Here is a 19956-nt window from a genome sequence, read left to right on the forward strand (position 1 = left end):
GCTGATAGCTCCCCAAAATTAAGGACATCTTGTAAAACTTAACGTGAGGGTTTCTGATATATAATATGGGTTGTCGGGTGCCTCTTGCTATAGTGAATGGTGTTGATATAGTACCATTAGTGCTAACCTTAGCGCCTGGTAGGGTGTAGACTAGTCGAATGTACAAAATAAAGGCTGTCCCGAATTTACATTTCCTGAGTACAGCATACCTATATCGCCACAAGACTGAATAAAAGGCCTTTTGTATATCAAACGTGGCAGCTATTACCTGGGACTCTGGGTCTATCTGAGCCATTATATCGAATAGTCTTCCCAGATTCAGCACTGTGGAAGGTCCCATGATAAAACCCGATTGGTCCGGGTGAATCATGTGGGCCATAAGTGGCCAATATTTTTGCAAATATTTTAATGTCAGAATTCATCAACAATAGGGGTCGCTAGGACCCCCAAGTGTCAGCAGGTTGGCCGGGTTTCAATAAAACTGTAATAATCGCCTCTCCCACGGTTTCAGATTATTTGAGCTTGAGGGGCTTCCGTCCACACCCTATGCAGGTAGGGTACCAAAGTCAATTTCTGGTGCTTATAAAATGCAGCTGTGAAGCTATCCGAGCCAGGGGGCTTTCGCCGTCAGAAGATCGATGGCTCGAGCTTTCTCCTCCGGGGATACTGAAAGATCAAGCTGGGTACTTCCGCCCCATGACAATTGTGTAAGTGGAAGATTCTCAAGGAACCCTTCAACATCCTCTACAGAATGTACCTCTTTATTTGCATATACATTTGCATTAAAATCCCTAAATACTGCATTGATCTCCCCATGTGTATGCACTAGATTATCCGACTCATCTCTAATCAGTCGTATGATCCGTCTCCTGATTCTGACCTACCACACTTACGCGATCAAGCTGAAGAGTACCCACCTGGGCCTGTCATGCTTAAACAGCATGGGAGTCTTCTTACTTGAAAACACTTGGCCTCATTACAAGTTTGGCGGTGCAGTAAAAAAGTGGCAGTAATGGGGATTTACCTACCACTGCCGGCACCTGTAATATGCTAATTCCAGCATATTAGGTGCCGGTAACAATAGGTCTGTTTGCCGGTACCCAGACGGAATTCCTGGTGGGATAACGGCAAACCCCTAATGAGGGTCACTGTCCACTAGGCCTGTCGGGGTGCGCACAGTCCACTCCTCAACAAAGAGTGCTGGATTTGGGAAATTGTCAGCCAGATGTTCCTCGTCAATGACGTTCTTCCCAATTATAGAATGAACATTGTGACAGCAGGGTTTGAAATTGAGATTTGATGAGCAGGAGCTAATTCCAGCTCCTGGGTGACAGGCATCACTCAGAAGGCAGGAGCTACCGCTGGGGAACCAGGAGTGAGTACACAGCACACTGCAAATCTAACTTCCCTGTAAAATGCACACTTTAACCTTTTGCCCATTATGTATGCTGTATTATTTCAATGGGTCAGAGATATGTCCTAATTGTTTTTCATTTACATTCTCAAACACTCAACATGAAAGTCGCATATGAATTTTTGTAAGGCACTAGTTGTGATCTGTGATGTCATTATTGTGGTCATAGTCTGCGCAGCAGGGCGGCGTGAAGTTAAGGTGGCTTCAGCTGAATTTTCCTCGGTTGTGTTGCATTAAGTTCTAACCTTAATTTCCCTGCAACTAAAGAGTTTTCCTTGAATTATAAATATACATTCAGTAAGTAGAAACTGTACACATTATAAATCCCCTTTTTCGCAGACAACTTGCATTAGGTTTTCCTGTTCATTGGGGATACTACCATAAAAAAGACAAAGGTGTGAATGTGTTGTATACAGGAAAGAAACCTGTTGCACATCTATCTTCAAATGGTAAATACTTTGATTGCTCTTGCTATGCTTGATACAGGCCCCATGGTCTGCTATCTGGATACTTTATTAGCAGCTCATTTTATCGGAAATTGGGGTAATGTTGTTGAATCACATTGTAGAAACTGTTTTTTCAACATGCTCTTCAGTCTCTCCTTTGTAAACCAAGTGGATATAGCTGTGCTCTGACGAAGACGAGACTGCAAGGATTTAGTTGCTGGCCAGAATATCTTTCCCAATGAAACACGTATCAGCGCTTCAACCAAGACCATGATCGGACATTACAACAATGTGGAATTGTACTGGTGATCCATTTATAAGTCCGTTTTTTTCTAACTGAGCAGGTTTCTTTATTTAAAAATCTCACAATCTTTTTTATAATAAAATGTATTTGAATTTGAATGAACCATTGACATTGTGGGAACTGTAAATTAATAACTGCTATTTTTCCTTCCAGAAGTCTAAAATTGTTTAACGTATACCTCGTTTTGCTCGTTCTACCTTGGAACCCATATTTTGAATATTCTGCGATGCCCAAAGCACAGGGAGTTTCTGTTTGACATTGAAAAATAACCATAAAGTAACATGCGACGGGGGGGACTGTGGATTTAACCTAAATACTTTTAATATGTCTAAACAGTAAATGTGTTAAAACTTACCTTAAGGTATGTTTTGCAGAGCTGAAGAAGGAAGGGATTGTACTCTGAAGGATTATAGATTTCCAAAAATGCATATCCCTAGTAGGAAATAAAAGCAAACAACTAAACACCATTTCACTGGCACACAAGATGTTTATTATCACAGAGAGATGTGAATTAAGCAAACATAAACCGCACAGATGAAGTGTTTCTAAGAACGTGGACATTATGTAATATGGTTCTTACATCGCCACAAAGAATATTGCCCACAATCCGTATCACTGTTATCTATATCAGCTTTGGACGTTCAGCTCCCTCACACCCCCCCCCCTCATCCCCTGTGATCTTTTATCTGCTAAATGGATCCGAGAGTTCAAGATAGTTACTTTCTTTTGTAATTCTAATGATCATCTCTGCATCCAGAAGCCACACCAGTCTTCCATTTCCTAGCTTTTCTTCCATTAACTGGCATGGTACAAGTTACTTACCTGTGTAATGAATCCTGTGGAGTCATCACTGATTCTCCACCAGAGATCTCCATGAGGCCAGGGGACAGCAGCCGCTACCTGATCCTGACCCTGGGGGTGGCTATATGAGGGAGGATCACGTGGGAGGAGATGGCTGTCGGGGGAAGGTGGTGAACCCATCAGGTGAGAAGCAGTATTCTTCTCTTCCTAGGGAAGACCTCAAATCCTAAACTCTTAATGGCTTGTTGTCGCTATAGAAATCTCTCCCTTTGTAAAACACAGAAACCCCTTCCTGCACATAACTCCAGACAAAAGTCCATTTATACCACACACAAACATAAGACACACTTAACATTTCTTGTTTCTAATGTTTTTCTAAACTTTATAACAACATTGTTTCAGAAATCCAAGAAACTATATGGACCTCATTTCCCATAAAGTCTCAAGTACTGAGACGAGGAAGATCAAGAGGGAATCGATGCAGAAGGAAAGTGACATCAAGTTGAATGACTAGACTAGTTGTTTATATGGATCTCGAGTGCACGGGACATTTAAATATGGTATCCGCACTCGAGAGCAGGAGAGAGCGGGAGAGGAAAGCTGAGCAGAAAGAAAGGCAGAGGCAGCAGTACGGAGAAGTGCTTGCGGAAGTCGAGATTGCAAGCATACGCAATCAGAAGCTCGCCGCTGTGAAGACAGCTTACCTGCGTGGCACAAGGCCAGGAGAGATGCTGGAAGCACCGTGGGGAGACCGTAGGAGCTCCGGGGGCAGCAACAGACCCAACAGAGATATGGTCACGCTGCAAAGCAGCAGCCTCTGATCGCGGGAACACAGAAGAAAGGTATGCAGTGCTAAGGAGGCTGTCCCAGGGAGGAAGCTTCACTGCCACAACATGCCATGAGTTGGGAACGCTGCAAGATACCAGTGAGTCTGGCCAGAGGCATTGGGGACCTCGGGCCGTACCGACAGGCCAGTAAGCAGCTAAATGCAACAAGAATATTTGAATACCGACCAAATAAAGCACAAGGGCGGAACTTGAACAAATCCACATGTATGAGGTGTCAGTGTGGGGAATGTTGGAGCAAGTATTACCTAAACAAATGAACACTATTGACATAGGTACCATAGCAGGACTTTATAAGTCCCCATGTTTGAGAGGCCAGTGTGGGGAATGTTATGATATATGATATGATATGATGTGGCATTTTTAACGCACCTATACACAAGTGTTTCAAAGCGCGACGAGGCAAGGGAGGGGGAACAGAGGGAAGACAGACAACGATCTTACTAGGCCAAGTGTCATTCAGATTGCGCAAGTGCAAAGGAAGGGGGAGGGGGAAAGTGCAGTGCATGGGATAATAGAACAACAAGATAAATAAACGGCCAGCAGGTGGCAAGTGCAGGGTGAGTGCAGAAAATAAGTGCTAGTGGGGGGACTGTCGGGATACAGAAAACAGTCCACAGGTGCAAGGGTTGCCAGGGTGGCAGTGCAGGTGTGCAACTGGCAAGGCTAGGGCCTAAGATAAGATGGGTGGCCAGGTAACCAGTGCAGTTTCAGTAACAGCCAGGACATTAGCAGGGGAGAGGGGGAGAGAAAGCAGAATCAAATCAAAGAGGAGGGTTTTCAGGTGCTTCCGGAACCGCAGGTGGTTCTCCTCAAGTTTCGGGTGCGGCAGGGAGGCTGTTCCAGAGGGAGGCCCCAGCCGAAGAGAGAGATCTGCAACCAACTCGTTGCTTGGAGAAGCGACTGACCCTGAGGGAGTTGGAGGCGGATGAGCGAAGAGTTCGGGAGGAGCAAGTAATACCTAAACAAATGACCGTAGCAGAACTTGGTAAATCCCCATGTATGAGATGTGAGTGGGGTAGCATTGCATGAAATAAATGAACACTTCAGAAATAGGTACAGCGGCAGAACCTGAACAAGTCTCCACATGTGAGATTTCACTGTGGAGAAAATTGGAACAAGTAATACCTCAAGTAGAAAAAGTAAAAGGACAGTGAAACAGAAAAGAAATAAAAGGAGGACACCAGGCATAGAAAACATACGGGGAATTACAAGACCCCAGGGGGGAATTCCTGGCAGGGGAGTGTTGGCAAGGAGAGAGGGTCTTCCCCCCCTAGGTGATACTGAATGACAAATAAATGCTAGAGAGCACATGCAGCGAGTAAGGGTGAGATGGGTGCATGCAGAGAAGGGTGCACGATTGCATTAGTGCATGCATTAGGTGCCTTATAGTAGATGCGAATGTAAACGCCATCTTAGCTGACGGCAGCCATTTTTTTTAACATAGGCCCAAGCACTATGAAACGGCATCATATCATTGGATCCCTTGCATGAGCGTGAACATCACTCGCACCCCAGTCAGGTCCCACAAAGTCCAGGAAATCCTTCATTGTTCTACAAGTTACAGGCCCTCGCTCCCGGGGAAGAATGCACCCTGCAAGGTCATGAGAAGAGAGCAGCGCGCCTCTTGGCAGTACCATCCCACGGAACAGACAGCAAGGCTCTCCTGCCCCCAACAATCCCCACACAAGAAACACAGCTTTGAAATACTTTCATCCTGAGGCCCCCGCATGCCACAGTACCATCCAAGCCCAGACCACCGAACATAAAACCTTTAAACCCCTCAGTCGATCACTGTTAAGATGGATTTCTAAACTCTGATCTGGTGGGCAGAGGTTTAGGAGGTCACCCTACTTTAGTGGAACAGGGGAACCTTTTGGACAAGCCAGACCAATCACAGTAGCATGGCAGGTGGTCAAGACTAAGTCTCAAGAGGGGTGAGAGTGATCAGAAGCATACAATGAGCACACATAGTAAAGCTACACAGAATACGCCTAGACAAGTGTATATCAAAAATACACATACATTTATTATAGGCCTTAATAATTACACACGAATAAACCACAGTAATATAAAACACATTCCTTTCACTATTTAACATATTCACAGTTACGTTTCGCCTAATACAGTAAAGGGGAAAACACAGCCACAACCTGGAACAAAAGGGTAGAGTAACACAAATATAGCATTAGGCAGTTCTTCAGAATCGATCCCTAACTTAAGCAGTCCAGCCTTACGAAGTGGGGAGCCTTGTGCTCAAAAGTACAGTAGGGTGTTAAACGCATCCGTGCGTAGTAAAAGAAAGCGGGTCCCTTCAGGGAGATTTAGCAGTTCAGGAAGGGGCTTGAGGTGATGAAGAACAGTGTCCCACTAGGAGGGTCTACTCATGCAGGAAGAGCGACTTTTGGGAATAGCTAAGGCGCGCAGGGTAGCCCAGCAACAGTGAGTATCATTTTAGGGATTCTTGTGTGTAAAGAACAATGTCTGTGCCAGGAGCCCCCAGTAAGTGATGCAAGTACTCACTGACCCTTGACACAGTTCGGAGCAAACTTTGCCAGTCTATGCCAGGTCACTATGCAGTTGGCATGTCTCTCTGGCTCTCAGCAGCTGCAGGACGATATTCTGTGGCAGCACAATAGCCTTTTCCCAGCTCACAATGAAGAAAAGAGGACAGTTCCAGTGCAGCACGTCTCATGGCACAGGGGGGCAGGCAGGCAAGGCTCCTACAATGACCGTCACCACAGCAGGGCGAAGCAGGGACCGCAAATGCTTACAGCGTGGTGCACTCTTATATCGCAACCCAGAGGAGCTAGTACTACGAAATCTGGTCGGAGAGGGCCCAGGGCCACAAGCTTGTGTTTAACCAAGTCTTGAGTTGACACTCGGGGCGGCAGCGATCCTATATGACACCCCGGGTTCGGGCTGGTCAGTTTGCTGAATGACCCAGAAACACTTCTGATGAGGCTCTTTTGGAGGGTAACCAGGAGGTGCTGAGAGTAGTTGTTCCCACTACCCCAAATGGTCCAAGCGCCCTTGCAGGCCTTCTTGTAACGCTCACCTGACTCCCACGGAGGCGCTGGCCTGGTTCGCGCTGCTGTGACCTCTTCTAGGTGATGCGCAGGGTTCGGAAGACGGACTGGACCGGGCCCCAAAAATCTGGCTTGTCTGGCTCGCAGAAGTATCCTTCTGTAGGCGAAAATAGGGGATTAACTGTCTGCGCGGTAATGCAATCAGCCTCCCACTTTCCCCTCTCACCCTCCTCGAAACCCTTCTGTGATTCCTCGTAGCGTCTCACCTTAGGGTCTGGAAGGACGAGCTCTCCATCCTGCTTCTGATGCAGGGGCGCGTTGGTATCCAGTTACTTCACTGGATTTTCGGATTGGTGAGAACCAAACATGCTTGGCTTCCAGGTATGTTTTTTGATAAGAGATTCCCCTTGTGTCCATGCATTAATGTACTAATGCTAGTGCCTTTTTCCCCATAGGGGCCGGGGTACGGAATGCCGGGGAACAGGCACCGACCCGAGATGAGAGGTGAAATCCTTGTAGAAATCAGTTAAGTCTTTAATGAGCGTTTTTGGTAATGTCTTTTCATTCGCTCATTAACGCTGGTGTCTCTTTTTCCCCTTAGGGGCCGGGGTCCGGAAATGCCAGGATGCGGCGCGGACCCGAAATGAAGAGGGAATGAATCAACAGGTAAGTCTTAACATGGAGATTTAGATTTCCTTATTCCCTTCTCTCTCTCACCTTTTGTTCTGGTCTTTTTCTCCCTAGGCACTGGGGCGTGACTGCGAATCCGGATGATCGCTGCTGAACATGGAGGCGCCCTGTAAAGGTGAGTGGAATGCGGCGCTGCAGCGATCGACGCAATGAGCTTTTAAATAAAAGTCTTCCTTTTCAGGATTGTCGGCGAGATGTCTCCGGGATGCGGATTTAGCAGGTAAGGACTTTTCCTTCTTCTGTTCTCTTCTTCTCTTCCTTTGCAGGTGATCCAGGATGCTGGCAGGCGTGGCAGAAGTCAGGATGCAGGAGCAGACACAGTGAGCGTCCAGCTGCTAGATGCAGAACAACGCGAAGCACGTGTGGCTGTTCGGGTGGGGTTTAAATAGCCTTGGAAGAAGTTCCAGGTATGTATCCTTCCTCCAATCAGGTATGTATCCTTCCCCGACCACGCCCGGATGGTAAATTAGTCCCACAGGTAAAGTAGTTCCTTTCAGGCCTCAAGAAGGCCGGGATCCTGCAGCATGGTCTGCATCAGGTAAGTGCACCCAAGCACTTCCATAATGAGCCTGGCGCCTATGGCGCCAGGACTGATGTCTTTTATGAGCCTGGCGCCGCCAGGACACTGTCCAAAGGGCCCCTATATGGGGTTGCTGGGTCCTTCCTTGGGGACTGGATGTCCGCTTTCGGGGACGCAGGGCTTGAACCGGCTCCCCGGGAGCGGGCATCATGACAGCACTCCCCCCCCAAGGCTCCTCCCAAGGTTGTTCCCTCCGGGGGTTTTGGTTTGTCTGGGAAGAGTCGGTGGAATTTTCTGACTAATCGAGGTGCATGCACATGGTCGCTGGGTTCCCACGACCTCTCCTGAGGTCTGTACCCCTTCCAATCAATTAGGTAGAACAGTTTTGACCTAAACATTTTTGAGTCTAAAATGTTCTTCACTTCGAATTCGGGCTCCCCATCTATTAGAATAGGTTCTGGAGGTTTGAGTAGTCGGGTTCCGGGTACCACTGGTTTCAGAAGTGACACATGAAAAACAGGGTGAATTCGCATACTAGTTGGTAAATCAAGTTTAACAGCCACTGGGTTAATTATTGCCGTAATAGAATAAGGTCCCAGATATTTTGGGTTAAAAGTTCGAGGCCCTTTGAGTGGTAAATGTCTGGTAGCTAACCACACTTGATCCCCAATCTGATACGGAGGTGCTTCACTCCGATGTAGATCAGCATTCTCCTTGTATTTTCTCTTGGCTTGTTGTAAATGCGTAGTTGCCTGTTTGAAGGCTTGGGTAATTGTAAAATGCAGATGTTCTATTGCAGGCATTCCGAGGTTCTGAGGTGAGTCAAGGTTTGAGGTTCGAGGGTGATGCCCAAACAAAGTATAAAAAGGACTGTGGCCAGTTCCAGAGTGTACCGAATTATTATATGCGTATTCGGCTATCCAAAGAATGTCTTTCCAGTTGCTTTCAGATTGCTGTAACATACACCGTAAGTATTGCTCAAGGGTCTGATTTGTCCTCTCGGTCTGACCATCGGTCTGAGGGTGGTGACTGGTCGATAATCTTACGTCGATCTGCGCCATTTGACAACATTTGCGCCAGAAGTGGGAAATGAATTGGCTTCCCCGGTCAGAGATTAGTATAGATGGGAATCCATGTAGCCGAACAATATTTTCGAGGAATTCTTTGGCTAGGACAGAAGCTGAAGGTAAACCTTTCAAAGGAATAAAGTGGGCCATTTTGGAAAACAAATCCACAATTACCAGAATAGTATTGTACCCCGAACAAGGAGGCGGGTCTGTAATAAAATCCATTGATAGGGTGTGCCACGGTGCTGGCGGTATGTCTAGAGGTTGAAGGAGACCGGCTGGTCTTTTCTTTTGACTTTTATTTTGGGCGCAAACACCACAGGACATCACAAAAGATTTAACATCTTTTCGCCAAGAGGGCCACCAAAATTGTCGTTTCACCTTTTCCTCTGTCTTGGCAATACCGGGGTGTCCCTCTACTAATGCATCATGATAACCGGAAATAACTAGTTCGTGTAATTCCTTATGTGGCAGGAATAAGCGTCCTTGGAAATAAGGTAAACCATTATCTATGGTAAAGTCTGATCCCTTTTGTATCCAATCCTGTAAGGTTGTAGGGTCCAGGAGTTGTTTCACTCTGGCTTGAATGTCTTCAAGCGTCTGTAACAAAGTCATGCCTAGAATCCTCGGTTCGGCAATTATTGGTACTGGTTCTGAGTTTGTATCAGATTCTCCCATTCCAATTCGGGATAAGGCGTCTGCTTTGCCATTCTTGCAGCCAGGTCGATAGGTAATCACAAAATCAAATTCAGCGAAAAACAAAGCCCAACGGAGCTGCCGTGATGACTGAGCCTTGGCGGTTTTCAAATACTGTAAATTCCGGTGATCAGTGATCACTGTGATGGTATGTCACGCGCCAAGCAGATAACGCCGCCAGGCTTTAAAAGCGGACTTAATGGCTGACAGTTCTTTGTCCGTGATTGCATAATTAACCTCGGGTGCCGAGAATTTTCTGGACCAAAATGCTACGGGATGCAGTTGTTTGGTTTCGGGATCTCTTTGGGACAGGACAGCTCCCATGGCTAGGCTGGATGCGTCAGTTTCGACGACATAAGGGAGATCTGGACGCGGGTGTTTCAATATAGGTGCGCAGGTAAACTTAGCTTTTAAATCCTGAAAGGCCTGCTCGGCTTCTTCAGACCATTCAAAACGTTTATTTTTCCTCAAGAGTGTAGTAATGGGTTGTACCACGCGTGAAAATTCCGGGATAAACCTGCGATAGAAATTGGCAAAGCCGAGCATGCTTTGAACCCCTTTTACAGAGCTAGGTGATGGCCATTTGAGGATGGCATCCCCTTTTCTTGAGTCCATTCGGACTCCTTTGGGTGTCAGGATGAAACCTAGAAACTCGACTTCTGTGGTATGGAAAACACATTTCTCCAATTTAGCAAATAGTTTGTGTTGGCGCAGTTTTTCAAGTACTCCCCTGACGTGTTTTCTGTGATCAGATTCCGAAGAGGAGTACACCAGAATGTCATCGATATATACGACAACACAAACATCGATGAGTTCCCGAAGGACATCATTCATGAAGTATTGGAAGGCAGCCGGCGCGTTACACAATCCGAAAGGCATCACCTGTAGATTAGTACGGAAGGCAGTTTTCCATTCGTCGCCTTCTTTAACTCGCACCAGATGATAAGCCCCCCGGAGATCTAACTTGGTGTATATGCAAGCGTCCTTCACCTGGTCAAGGAGTTCAGGGATCAGAGGCAGAGGATAACGGTTTTTAACCGTTATCTGGTTCAATGCGCGGTAATCGATACAAGTTCTAAGGTCGCCTTCTTTTTTGGGCACGAAGAACAAAGCCGAGGATGCCGGGGACTTTGACGGGCGAATAAAACCATTAGCTAGGTATTGATCCAAATATTGTCTCAAATGCAGATTCTCAGGTTCGGTAAGGGCATAAATCCTGCTACCAGGGGGTTGTGCACCGGGCACCAGATCGATTTGGCAATCGTACGATCTGTGAGGAGGTAACGTGTTGGCCTGTTCCTTTTGGAAAACGTCCTGAAAGTCTTGGTATTCCGGAGGTAGTTGCATGGAGGCAGAGGTTACAGATGCTAGATTAATCTTCAGGTTTTCTGGGTAGCAGGTTTGTGTACAATCCGGGAAGGTTATTCTCTTAGCTCGCCAATCAATTCGAGGATTATGTGTCTCTAACCAAGGGATTCCAAGAATAACCTGAAACTGTGGAGCCTTGATTACATCAAACACAACACCCTCCCGATGGCCGTCGGGACCAGTAAGAGTCACCTCAGTAGTGGAATGTGTTACCGGTCCAGAGGCAATTTCAGTTCCATCGACTGTGGTGATGACATCTTTGCTGGTTTTAGGACGGAGAGCGAGGTTAATCCTAGAGACCAATTCACGATCCACATAGTTTCCAATAGCCCCACTATCGATGTATGCCTTTATTGCATGCAACCGCTTAGGCTGTTCTGGATCTACGAGAACCATTGGCACAATGAAATGCGAGGTCCGAGAGTTAGTTTTCAAGCTCGGCAAGCGGACCCCTACACTTGTCGGGTGGAGTCGTTTCCCGAAACAGAGTCTTCATGGTTTTTATCAGCGGCTCCTACCGCCTTTCGGGGCGGTTTTGCCAGGCAATCTCGTAGAAAGTGTCCAGAATTCCCACAATAAAGACACAATTTTAACTGCCGCCTCCTTTCACGTTCCTTTTGAGTTAAGGGTCCTTTAACCCCTCCAATTTGCATAGGCTCAGAGACATCAACTCCCTTGGGATTAGCATGGGTCTTGACCAACACCCGGGTCTCAAACCTGGACCGATCTGCTTTTCTGTTTTGAAGTCTGTGATCCAATTGGACCACTAAGTCTATATACTCTGTGCATTCTTGGGGTGGATTTACAACTTGGGCCAAGACATCTTTAAGTTCTCCGCGTAGGCCTCGATAAAACAATGTGACTCTTTTATCCTCTGGCCATCCCGTTTCCACAATTAGTCTATTAAAGGTTGCAATATAGGATAGGAGGTCCTGATTGCCCTGTTGCAGGGATAGAAGTTCGTCATCCAGAGCCTGCCCCTGAGAGTGTCGAGCAAATAACCTTTCCATGCTTGCTTGAAACCTTTGAAAATCACGGAGAATCGGGTCATCTTGAGTAACCAGTGGAACTGAGCAATCGGCAGCGCAGCCGCTGAGATATGACAATACAAAGGCTACCTTGGTCTGATCATTAGGGAAGGCCCCAGGTCTGCACAGGAAGTGCAAACGACACTGATTCATGAATACTGCGAATCGTTTGGGGTCCCCAGCAAAGCGTTCGGGTGGGGCCAGCGGCATGTTTCCAGGTAGATTAATCTGCACAGGGTTACTGGAAACCACAGGAGCGGGGTTCCCTCCGGAACCGGGTAGAGGAGTTTGCCCAGCTTGACCTTGCAAAAGCTGTCTGGCCAGGTCATCAGTTCTTTCCTTTGATATTATTAATTCCCTCCTGAGGGCATTAGTCTCTTGACGAGCGGCATGTACTTCGGCCCGTAATTCCCCCAGTAATTGGGCCAACTGATCAGTCTCAGAACTTTCCATAGCGCCTGGGTGGGAATTTGTAGGAAGGCTTCGCGTTCTGTAACGCTCGCCTGACTCCCACGGAGGCGCTGGCCTGGTTCGCGCTGCTGTGACCTCTTCTAAGGTGATGCGCAGGGTTCGAAAGACGGACTGGACCGGGCCCCCAAATCTGGCTTGTCTGGCTCGCAGAAGTATCCTTCTGTAGGCGAAAATAGGGGATTAACTGTCTGCGCGGTAATGCAGTCAGCCTCCCACTTTCCCCTCTCACCCTCCTCGAAACCCTTCTGTGATTCCTCGTAGCGTCTCACCTTAGGGTCTGGAAGGACGAGCTCTCCATCCTGCTTCTGATGCAGGGGCGCGTTGGTATCCAGTTACTTCACTGGATTTTCGGATTGGTGAGAACCAAACTTGCTTGGCTTCCAGGTAAGTTTTTTGATAAGAGATTCCCCTTGTGTCCATGCATTAATGTACTAATGCTAGTGTCTTTTTCCCCATAGGGGCCGGGGTACGGAATGCCGGGGAACAGGCACCGACCCGAGATGAGAGGTGAAATCCTTGTAGAAATCAGGTAAGTCTTTAATGAGCGTTTTTTGGTAATGTCTTTTCATTCGCTCATTAACGCTGATGTCTCTTTTTCCCCTTAGGGGCCGGGGTCCGGAAATGCCAGGATGCGGCGCGGACCCGAAATGAAGAGGGAATGAATCAACAGGTAAGTCTTAACATGGAGATTTAGATTTCCTTATTCCCTTCTCTCTCTCACCTATTGTTCTGGTCTTTTTCTCCCTAGGCGCTGGGGCGTGACTGCGAATCCGGATGATCGTTGCTGAACATGGAGGCGCCCTGTAAAGGTGAGTGGAATGCGGCGCTGCAGCGATCGACGCGATGAGCTTTTAAATAAAAGTCTTCCTTTTCAGGATTGTCAGCGAGATGTCTCCGGGATGCGGATTTAGCAGGTAAGGACTTTTCCTTCTGCTGTTCTCTTCTTCTCTTCCTTTGCAGGTGATCCAGGATGCTGGCAGGCGTGGCAGAAGTCAGGATGCAGGAGCAGACACGGTGAGCGTCCAGCTGCTAGATGCAGAACAACGCGAAGCACGTGTGGCTGTTCGGGTGGGGTTTAAATAGCCTTGGAAGACGTTCCAGGTATGTATCCTTCCTCCAATCAGGTATGTATCCTTCCCCGACCACGCCTGGATGGTAAATTAGTCCCACAGGTAAAGTAGTTCCTTTCAGGCCTCAAGGAGGCCGGGATCCTGCAGCATGGTCTGCATCAGGTAAGTGCACCCAAGCACTTCCATAATGAGCCTGGCGCCTATGGCGCCAGGACTGATGTCTTTTATGAGCCTGGCGCCATAGGCGCCAGGACACTGTCCAAAGGGCCCCTATATGGGGTTGCTGGGTCCTTCCTTGGGGACTGGATGTCCCCTTTCGGGGACGCAGGGCTTGAACCGGCTCCCCGGGAGCGGGCATCATGACACTTCTGTGATCGATGCAAAAATAGGGGTCTGACGGGACAACAAAACCTTCCAGCACGGGTCTGCGTTAGTGTTTCAGGATACTTGGCTCCTTCTGTATCTCAGAGAGAACTTCAATTGATCAACCTGGAATGGCTGCAGGGACCCTTCTCTTATCCAAGATTTGTTTCACACTCAAATCTAGGATAACCAACGAAAGATCTGCTCTCTTGCATGCACGCCAGGTGCGGACCAATCACGGTCCGTGGTGGTCCCAGCCATTCAGGCATACCAGACATACTAGCACCAGTAGTGTGGATTGGGATCAGACAGTCCAAATATTCTTCCTGGGCACCAGCACACGTGGCATGCAGGAGCCCTCGAAAGTTGCAGTTCTCGCGGGAGGCGGCATGCCTAAATATGGAAAGCCCTGGTCCGCTCAACCTGGGGGAAGGCAAAGGGACCAACTGGCCAAAGGACAAAAGACTTTGTGGCACAGCCATTTTCGGCACTGGCCACAGTCTTGAGCCAAACGCAATAAAACACGTTATGGTTCATTAAAAAGAAGTAAAAATACTATAAAAATAAACTGCTGTCATCAGTTTGTCCTAGGTACACTTGTACAATCATCAAAAAGGACCCCTATGCGCAGTACTGTAAGGCACTTGGCACACAGATAAAAAGTTATCAAGAAATGGCAACATAGTCAAAGACTAAGGGAAAAATAGTTTTGCAGTACTGATAGTCTGAAGGACGTGTCAGCTTCCTCATAAAGAAGAGCAACAGCCCAGAGGAGACCAGCTGAAGGCTGTGCTCCACTGGAGAAAGTCAGGTTAGATTAGCCAAACAAAAGCAAAAAGTCCATAAATGGAGGGAAAATTACACCTAAGGGAAATCTTTCCTAACAATCACTAAGATCAGAAGGCAAGGTTATCGTGCTTTCACAAGTGGGTGAGGTGATTTGTGCAGCGAGGTGCAGGGTGGCATCCAAATTCTATCCCGAAACGAAGGTGGAGGACCTTGGGAGTTGTTGATCTGTCTGGGAACAAGGGAAGTGTATGCGCTAGTGTGACCACTGCTCTCCCCCAAGCTCATCCCTCTATCTGCCAGGTGTATTGTTGCCATTGTTTTCGTTAGTGGATAACTGATTGTGAGGCCAACTTCACCGCGGATGACAAGCCTGCCAACAGCCACGTAGATGAAGATGGACGGATGAAGATGGGCCAATGGCCTAGCATCCCATATGTAGCAGGCTCTTAATGTATAGGGACCACCCAATTGGGATTGTAGAATTGTATTACCAATAACTGCGCAATCAGTGATGATGTTTGTGCTTGTAACGTGCTGCGCGTGCGGACAGACTTTCCGAGCGTTCGGCAGATGCAGAGTTCTTTGCTGATGCATTTCTATTTTGTAGAAATAAATACTTGTTATCCTTGCAAGCAGTGACTTGGGCCTTTTTTCCCTAGCCGTTTTATTTTCTGGTGTGAGCGTGCAGGGGCTTGTCTTCATTTGGTGACCCCAACGTGATCGCAGCAACCCCTACACCAAGAAAGGCTTGCAGGCCGCTTCTCCAAAGGAGCCACACCCACCTGCAGCGACCAGTCCCTAAAACACGTACACATTTACAATTATATTTGTGGTTTCTTTAATACTTGTGTATGGGAATGACATGAACTGACTCATTAATTTATCTGTATAAACAGCCCTGAGTAAGACGATTTAGTCGAAACACGTGTTAGCTGTTTAACTAGGATTGGATTTGTAGAGAATAAACTTATGGATGAAGAACATCATCAATGTGTTATCAACAGATTTGGAAATATTATCATGTACTATAATTGAAACTTACCAATCATTTTTGGGCTTAGCGCGAAGAGCTGGCGGTAGACACATCTTATTCGTTCTATGGTTTAGGGTTTACCATAGACCACTAGCCACGCAGCTGCCCCTCCAATTTCAAAATTCAGGTCCAAGCGCAATTGAACATCATTCAAACCTGCTCTTTATCTTATACACTTTGGATACCGTAGTGGTTGTTATTTGAGCTTGTTGTTTTAGTGTACATGATTTATTGAAGGAGGTGGAAGTCCAAGAAGGGTCAGTGTTTATGGAGTGAATTTTGAGTGAGTGCAGTGCAATATTGGGTGCATGTGAAAGGGTGGGGAGGGGAATTAATGTGGGCTGACAGGGTGGAGGATACGGGAATTATTTTTTGACTGACATTTGCAGCGTGTGCAGCGCACAATTAGAAGCGTAGCGATACTTTAGAGTGCACAAATCGCTGCGATGGGAGGGGAGACTCCTTTAGAGCACATGTATATGGTCTTGCCCCTGTACAAGGAAAAACATGAGAAATATTATAAACAGTGGGTGGCAGAGACACAAGGGGGAATGCCCCGCTCATGGCCAGAGCAGGGCACCGATAACAAAGGAATTCTGGAACACGTCTACATTTCTAGCTGCTATGTACAAGGGCAAGCAGCTACAGAAATGAAAAGAGATTTTAGACTTATGGAAAATTATTGAGGACGTGGAAGACACCAATGAGGGTGGGGGGCACGAAACACCCATGAGGAGGACAGGCAAGCAGAAGTGGGTGGGGCATGGACAACATACAAGGGAGCATATCCATTGGCCACGCTCCCAGCGACAGGGTATTCTAACCCAACATATCATACTACAACATAACACAACATACCCCAGAATGGTGAAAGTTTAAGGAAATTAATTTTAGCAGTTTATAATTGAAATTCTATGAATTTTAACGGTTCTGATATAGAATAATCATGTTGTGAGGGGAATTAGATATTACATTATCCGTCATAAGGGATGGCAAATGCTTTTAGTGCACACAAATTGTTGCCTGCCATTTTATATGCTTTTTAGTGCACATTTTTATATTTGTTGTTGGCTTCATGAGTGAAATTCTAATTATGTCAAATTTAGACTTTTTATATATGCCAATGCTTTTTCTCAAATGCAAATGTTTTCATGGCTGTGATGCCGAAATATAACAATTACAACATTATGTATCCACGCGAGCCTCTGTCCCACCTCCCCCATATATACCCACTCCGACAACGGCACCCCCACAGGAGTGCGCAGGGCACAAATCATTAGAAGGGGCACTAGAATCAGCGCAAGCAGAGCTAGCGCGACTGTGAGCAGTACAAACTGAAGCAAAGGGGAGTGGTCTAGACGAGTGGACAGTGGGGGACATTTTGTTTAGACTGGACAGCACAGCAATAAAGGATGTGCATATAGAGAAGGAGGATGGGCAAGTAGCATACACAGTATACAGAACTGTAAGGTCCGACCGAGGGGGAGACCCGGGAGAGGATGGGTGGAGTACTGTGGATGAGCTTGAGGATGACGGTGAGGAGGAAGAGCAACAGCCACTGGAAATAACCCCCCTGATGGAAAGTTTGTGGGTTAAGGAGGTTTTGCCGGGTGGCAGTAGCAAGGAAAAAGGGAAGTGGCAAGAGAAAAGAAGAGAAAAAAGTAGGTATACAAATGCTGCTGATATACAAGGGTGTGGGCAGGGCACAGTATGTGCCGTGGGTGCAGATAGACCAGAACAATTTGATCAAGGCGCTCCCACCGTTAACAGCAGGGGCAGGGAAAAAGGATATACGCATTTGAAAAACAGACTGCAGGTGTGCCTATTGCCATGGGTGATATGAAAAGCTTATTAGTAGCGATCGTGGTAGACCAGGCGGGAGACGTGTAGATTAAAGCAGGGTACCCAGGCATGAGGTTAGAGGACGATGCGCACAATGGCGCACCGTTCAATAACATCAGAGAGCAGGTGTGGGGCGTGCTTCGACACACATACCCCGACATGCCCGACATACAGCCGATCATGCAATATGTTATGGGCGAGGACAAAGACCCAGCGCAGTACATTAAGGTTCAGGAGCTGTGGAGAGCGGAGACGGGGAACCATTGGGACTGATCAGTTCCTCTTTTCTATTTCATTATCAAAATGGGCTTACCGAAGGGGGTGCAGAAGGCAGACAAAATTGCGGGCATCAAAGCCAAGGGGTGGCTGGAAATTCAGAGCATGATGGTAAACCACTGCAAGCAAATGAACGAACGAAAAAGAGAAACTACTCAACAATTACAGGCAAATGTGGTGAAATTGGTACAGAGGAAGCTAGCTAAAAAAACTGTAGAGGGGGCGGTGTCGACACCCACACAAACGAAGGTGACACAGGTAACAGCGGATGGCAGAATAGCAGCGTTTTGGCCAGAAGGAGGACAAGGGAAGTGGGTAGGCAGACAACAGTACCCCACCCAGGAGTGTCAACCAAGAGGTCAGCAGCGTGGGAGTGGCAGATTAAGGGCGTGTAGAGAGGGTCTTGGGGGTATGGGTCTGAGAGGGGCAGGTATGGGGCCTTCACACTGTTAGCACCCACCATCCCAAAATATACAACAGATGCCTACACCAAGGATGACCCCCATAACCTATGAAATACACTAAGCTTACACACACCTCCGACCCACGGGGGCGCAGGCACCGCCTCAGCACCGCCAACAGCAGTACATGCAGCAAACGATGCACCAACATAGAAATAGTAATGTGCACCGTAGTGCCCTACCGGGGGGGTCAGTGTGATAGGAAACAACCCTTTCACGTTCCCTGGGACGAACACATACCCTGACTAGGACAGCCCACAGAGAGCTCTTGCTTGCCAGGTTCTATTGATGACTCTCCGCCCTGATGAGGAACCATTTGTGGGCGCAGAGATAGGTAGAAAACATTTAATCTTCATGGTTGACACAGGTGCAACAAAATCATGCATTAGTGAGGGAGATTTTCCACTCGCCAGCAAAACTCTTGACACGCAGGGCTTCTCTGGGGCTGTTTCCACAGTTCCATACACTGAGGAAGTAGATATCAAAATAGTGAGGAAGGTGGTGTGGGCGCCCCTGTTGTATTCCAAAACATCTCCAGTGAATTTGCTGGGCAGGGACCTGTTCAGCAAGCTCAACATGACCATCACATTCAGAGAGTGGAAAAGTGTGTGCAACGCCAGCAATGTACGCCATTTATTTATTTGTATTTTTAAAGCGCACATCAGCCCTGGGGCATCGTGGCGCTGTTAGATAGGAGACATAGCTGGGTACAGAAGGAAGGTTAGTAGTTACATTGATATTTTGCATTGTATGGTTCTTTTTGATGATACATAGTACAGACAAAGTAGTATATAGATGCATTTACATGTATCTTAAGGTTACATAGTACATGGCAGGTGGTGGGTAGACTGGTGAAATTATCAGGGGTGTTAAGTGAATAGTGTGGTTTTGAGGGATTTGCGAAAGGCGAGTAGGGAGGGTTCTGCTCTGAGTGTGTTGGGGAGGGCATTCCAAAGCTTAGGTGCTATGTGGGGGAAGCCAATGCCGCCAGTGTTTGCTCATTTTATGGAGGTTACACAGAGTTGGTTAGCGTGATGGTTTCTAATGGGGTGGGCAGAGATTTTTTGGGAGATAGTTTCCGATAGGTAGGATGGCGCGGAGAGGTGATGCACTTGTGTGTGAGGGTGAGGATTTTGAAGTTGATCCTTTCGTTGACTGGGAGCCAATGGGCTTTGCATCTGGCCTGAGATATGTGGTCACTTTTTGGGATGTGTAATGCTGCGTGGAGTGCGTTATTTTGTGTTAGTTGTATTTTGTTGATGTTTTTAGTAGAGGTGCCTGCTAGAAGGGCGTTGCAGTAGTCGAGTCTAGCTCCTATAGTGGCTCTGGCGATGGATAGACAATTTTGCGTGGTAAGAAAGGGTCTTATGGCGGTTATCAGTTTTGTGGTGAGCGCTGAGGCAGAAGAGATGGCGCTGACTTGTCTTGTCATTGAGAGTGCGG

At 47.2% G+C, this 19956-nt stretch overlaps 1 protein-coding gene across 3 annotated transcripts in view; it reads right to left on the reverse strand.

Annotated features, from left to right (window-relative positions):
- The window catches only part of LOC138453216 (protein FAM228B-like), a 530008-nt gene that overhangs the window by 238020 nt on the left and 272032 nt on the right, over positions 1–19956 (reverse strand). For all 3 annotated transcript variants that reach the window (XM_069605859.1, XM_069605858.1, XM_069605862.1), the window contains one exon: positions 2520–2597. In XM_069605859.1, coding sequence (XP_069461960.1) covers positions 2520–2597 — 78 coding nt within the window. The remainder of the gene's footprint in view (positions 1–2519; positions 2598–19956) is intronic.

This window comes from Ambystoma mexicanum, chromosome 4p (genome assembly GCF_040938575.1).
Source record: "Ambystoma mexicanum isolate Mex_15411 chromosome 4p, UKY_AmexF1_1, whole genome shotgun sequence".
Lineage (NCBI taxonomy): Eukaryota > Metazoa > Chordata > Amphibia > Caudata > Ambystomatidae > Ambystoma > Ambystoma mexicanum.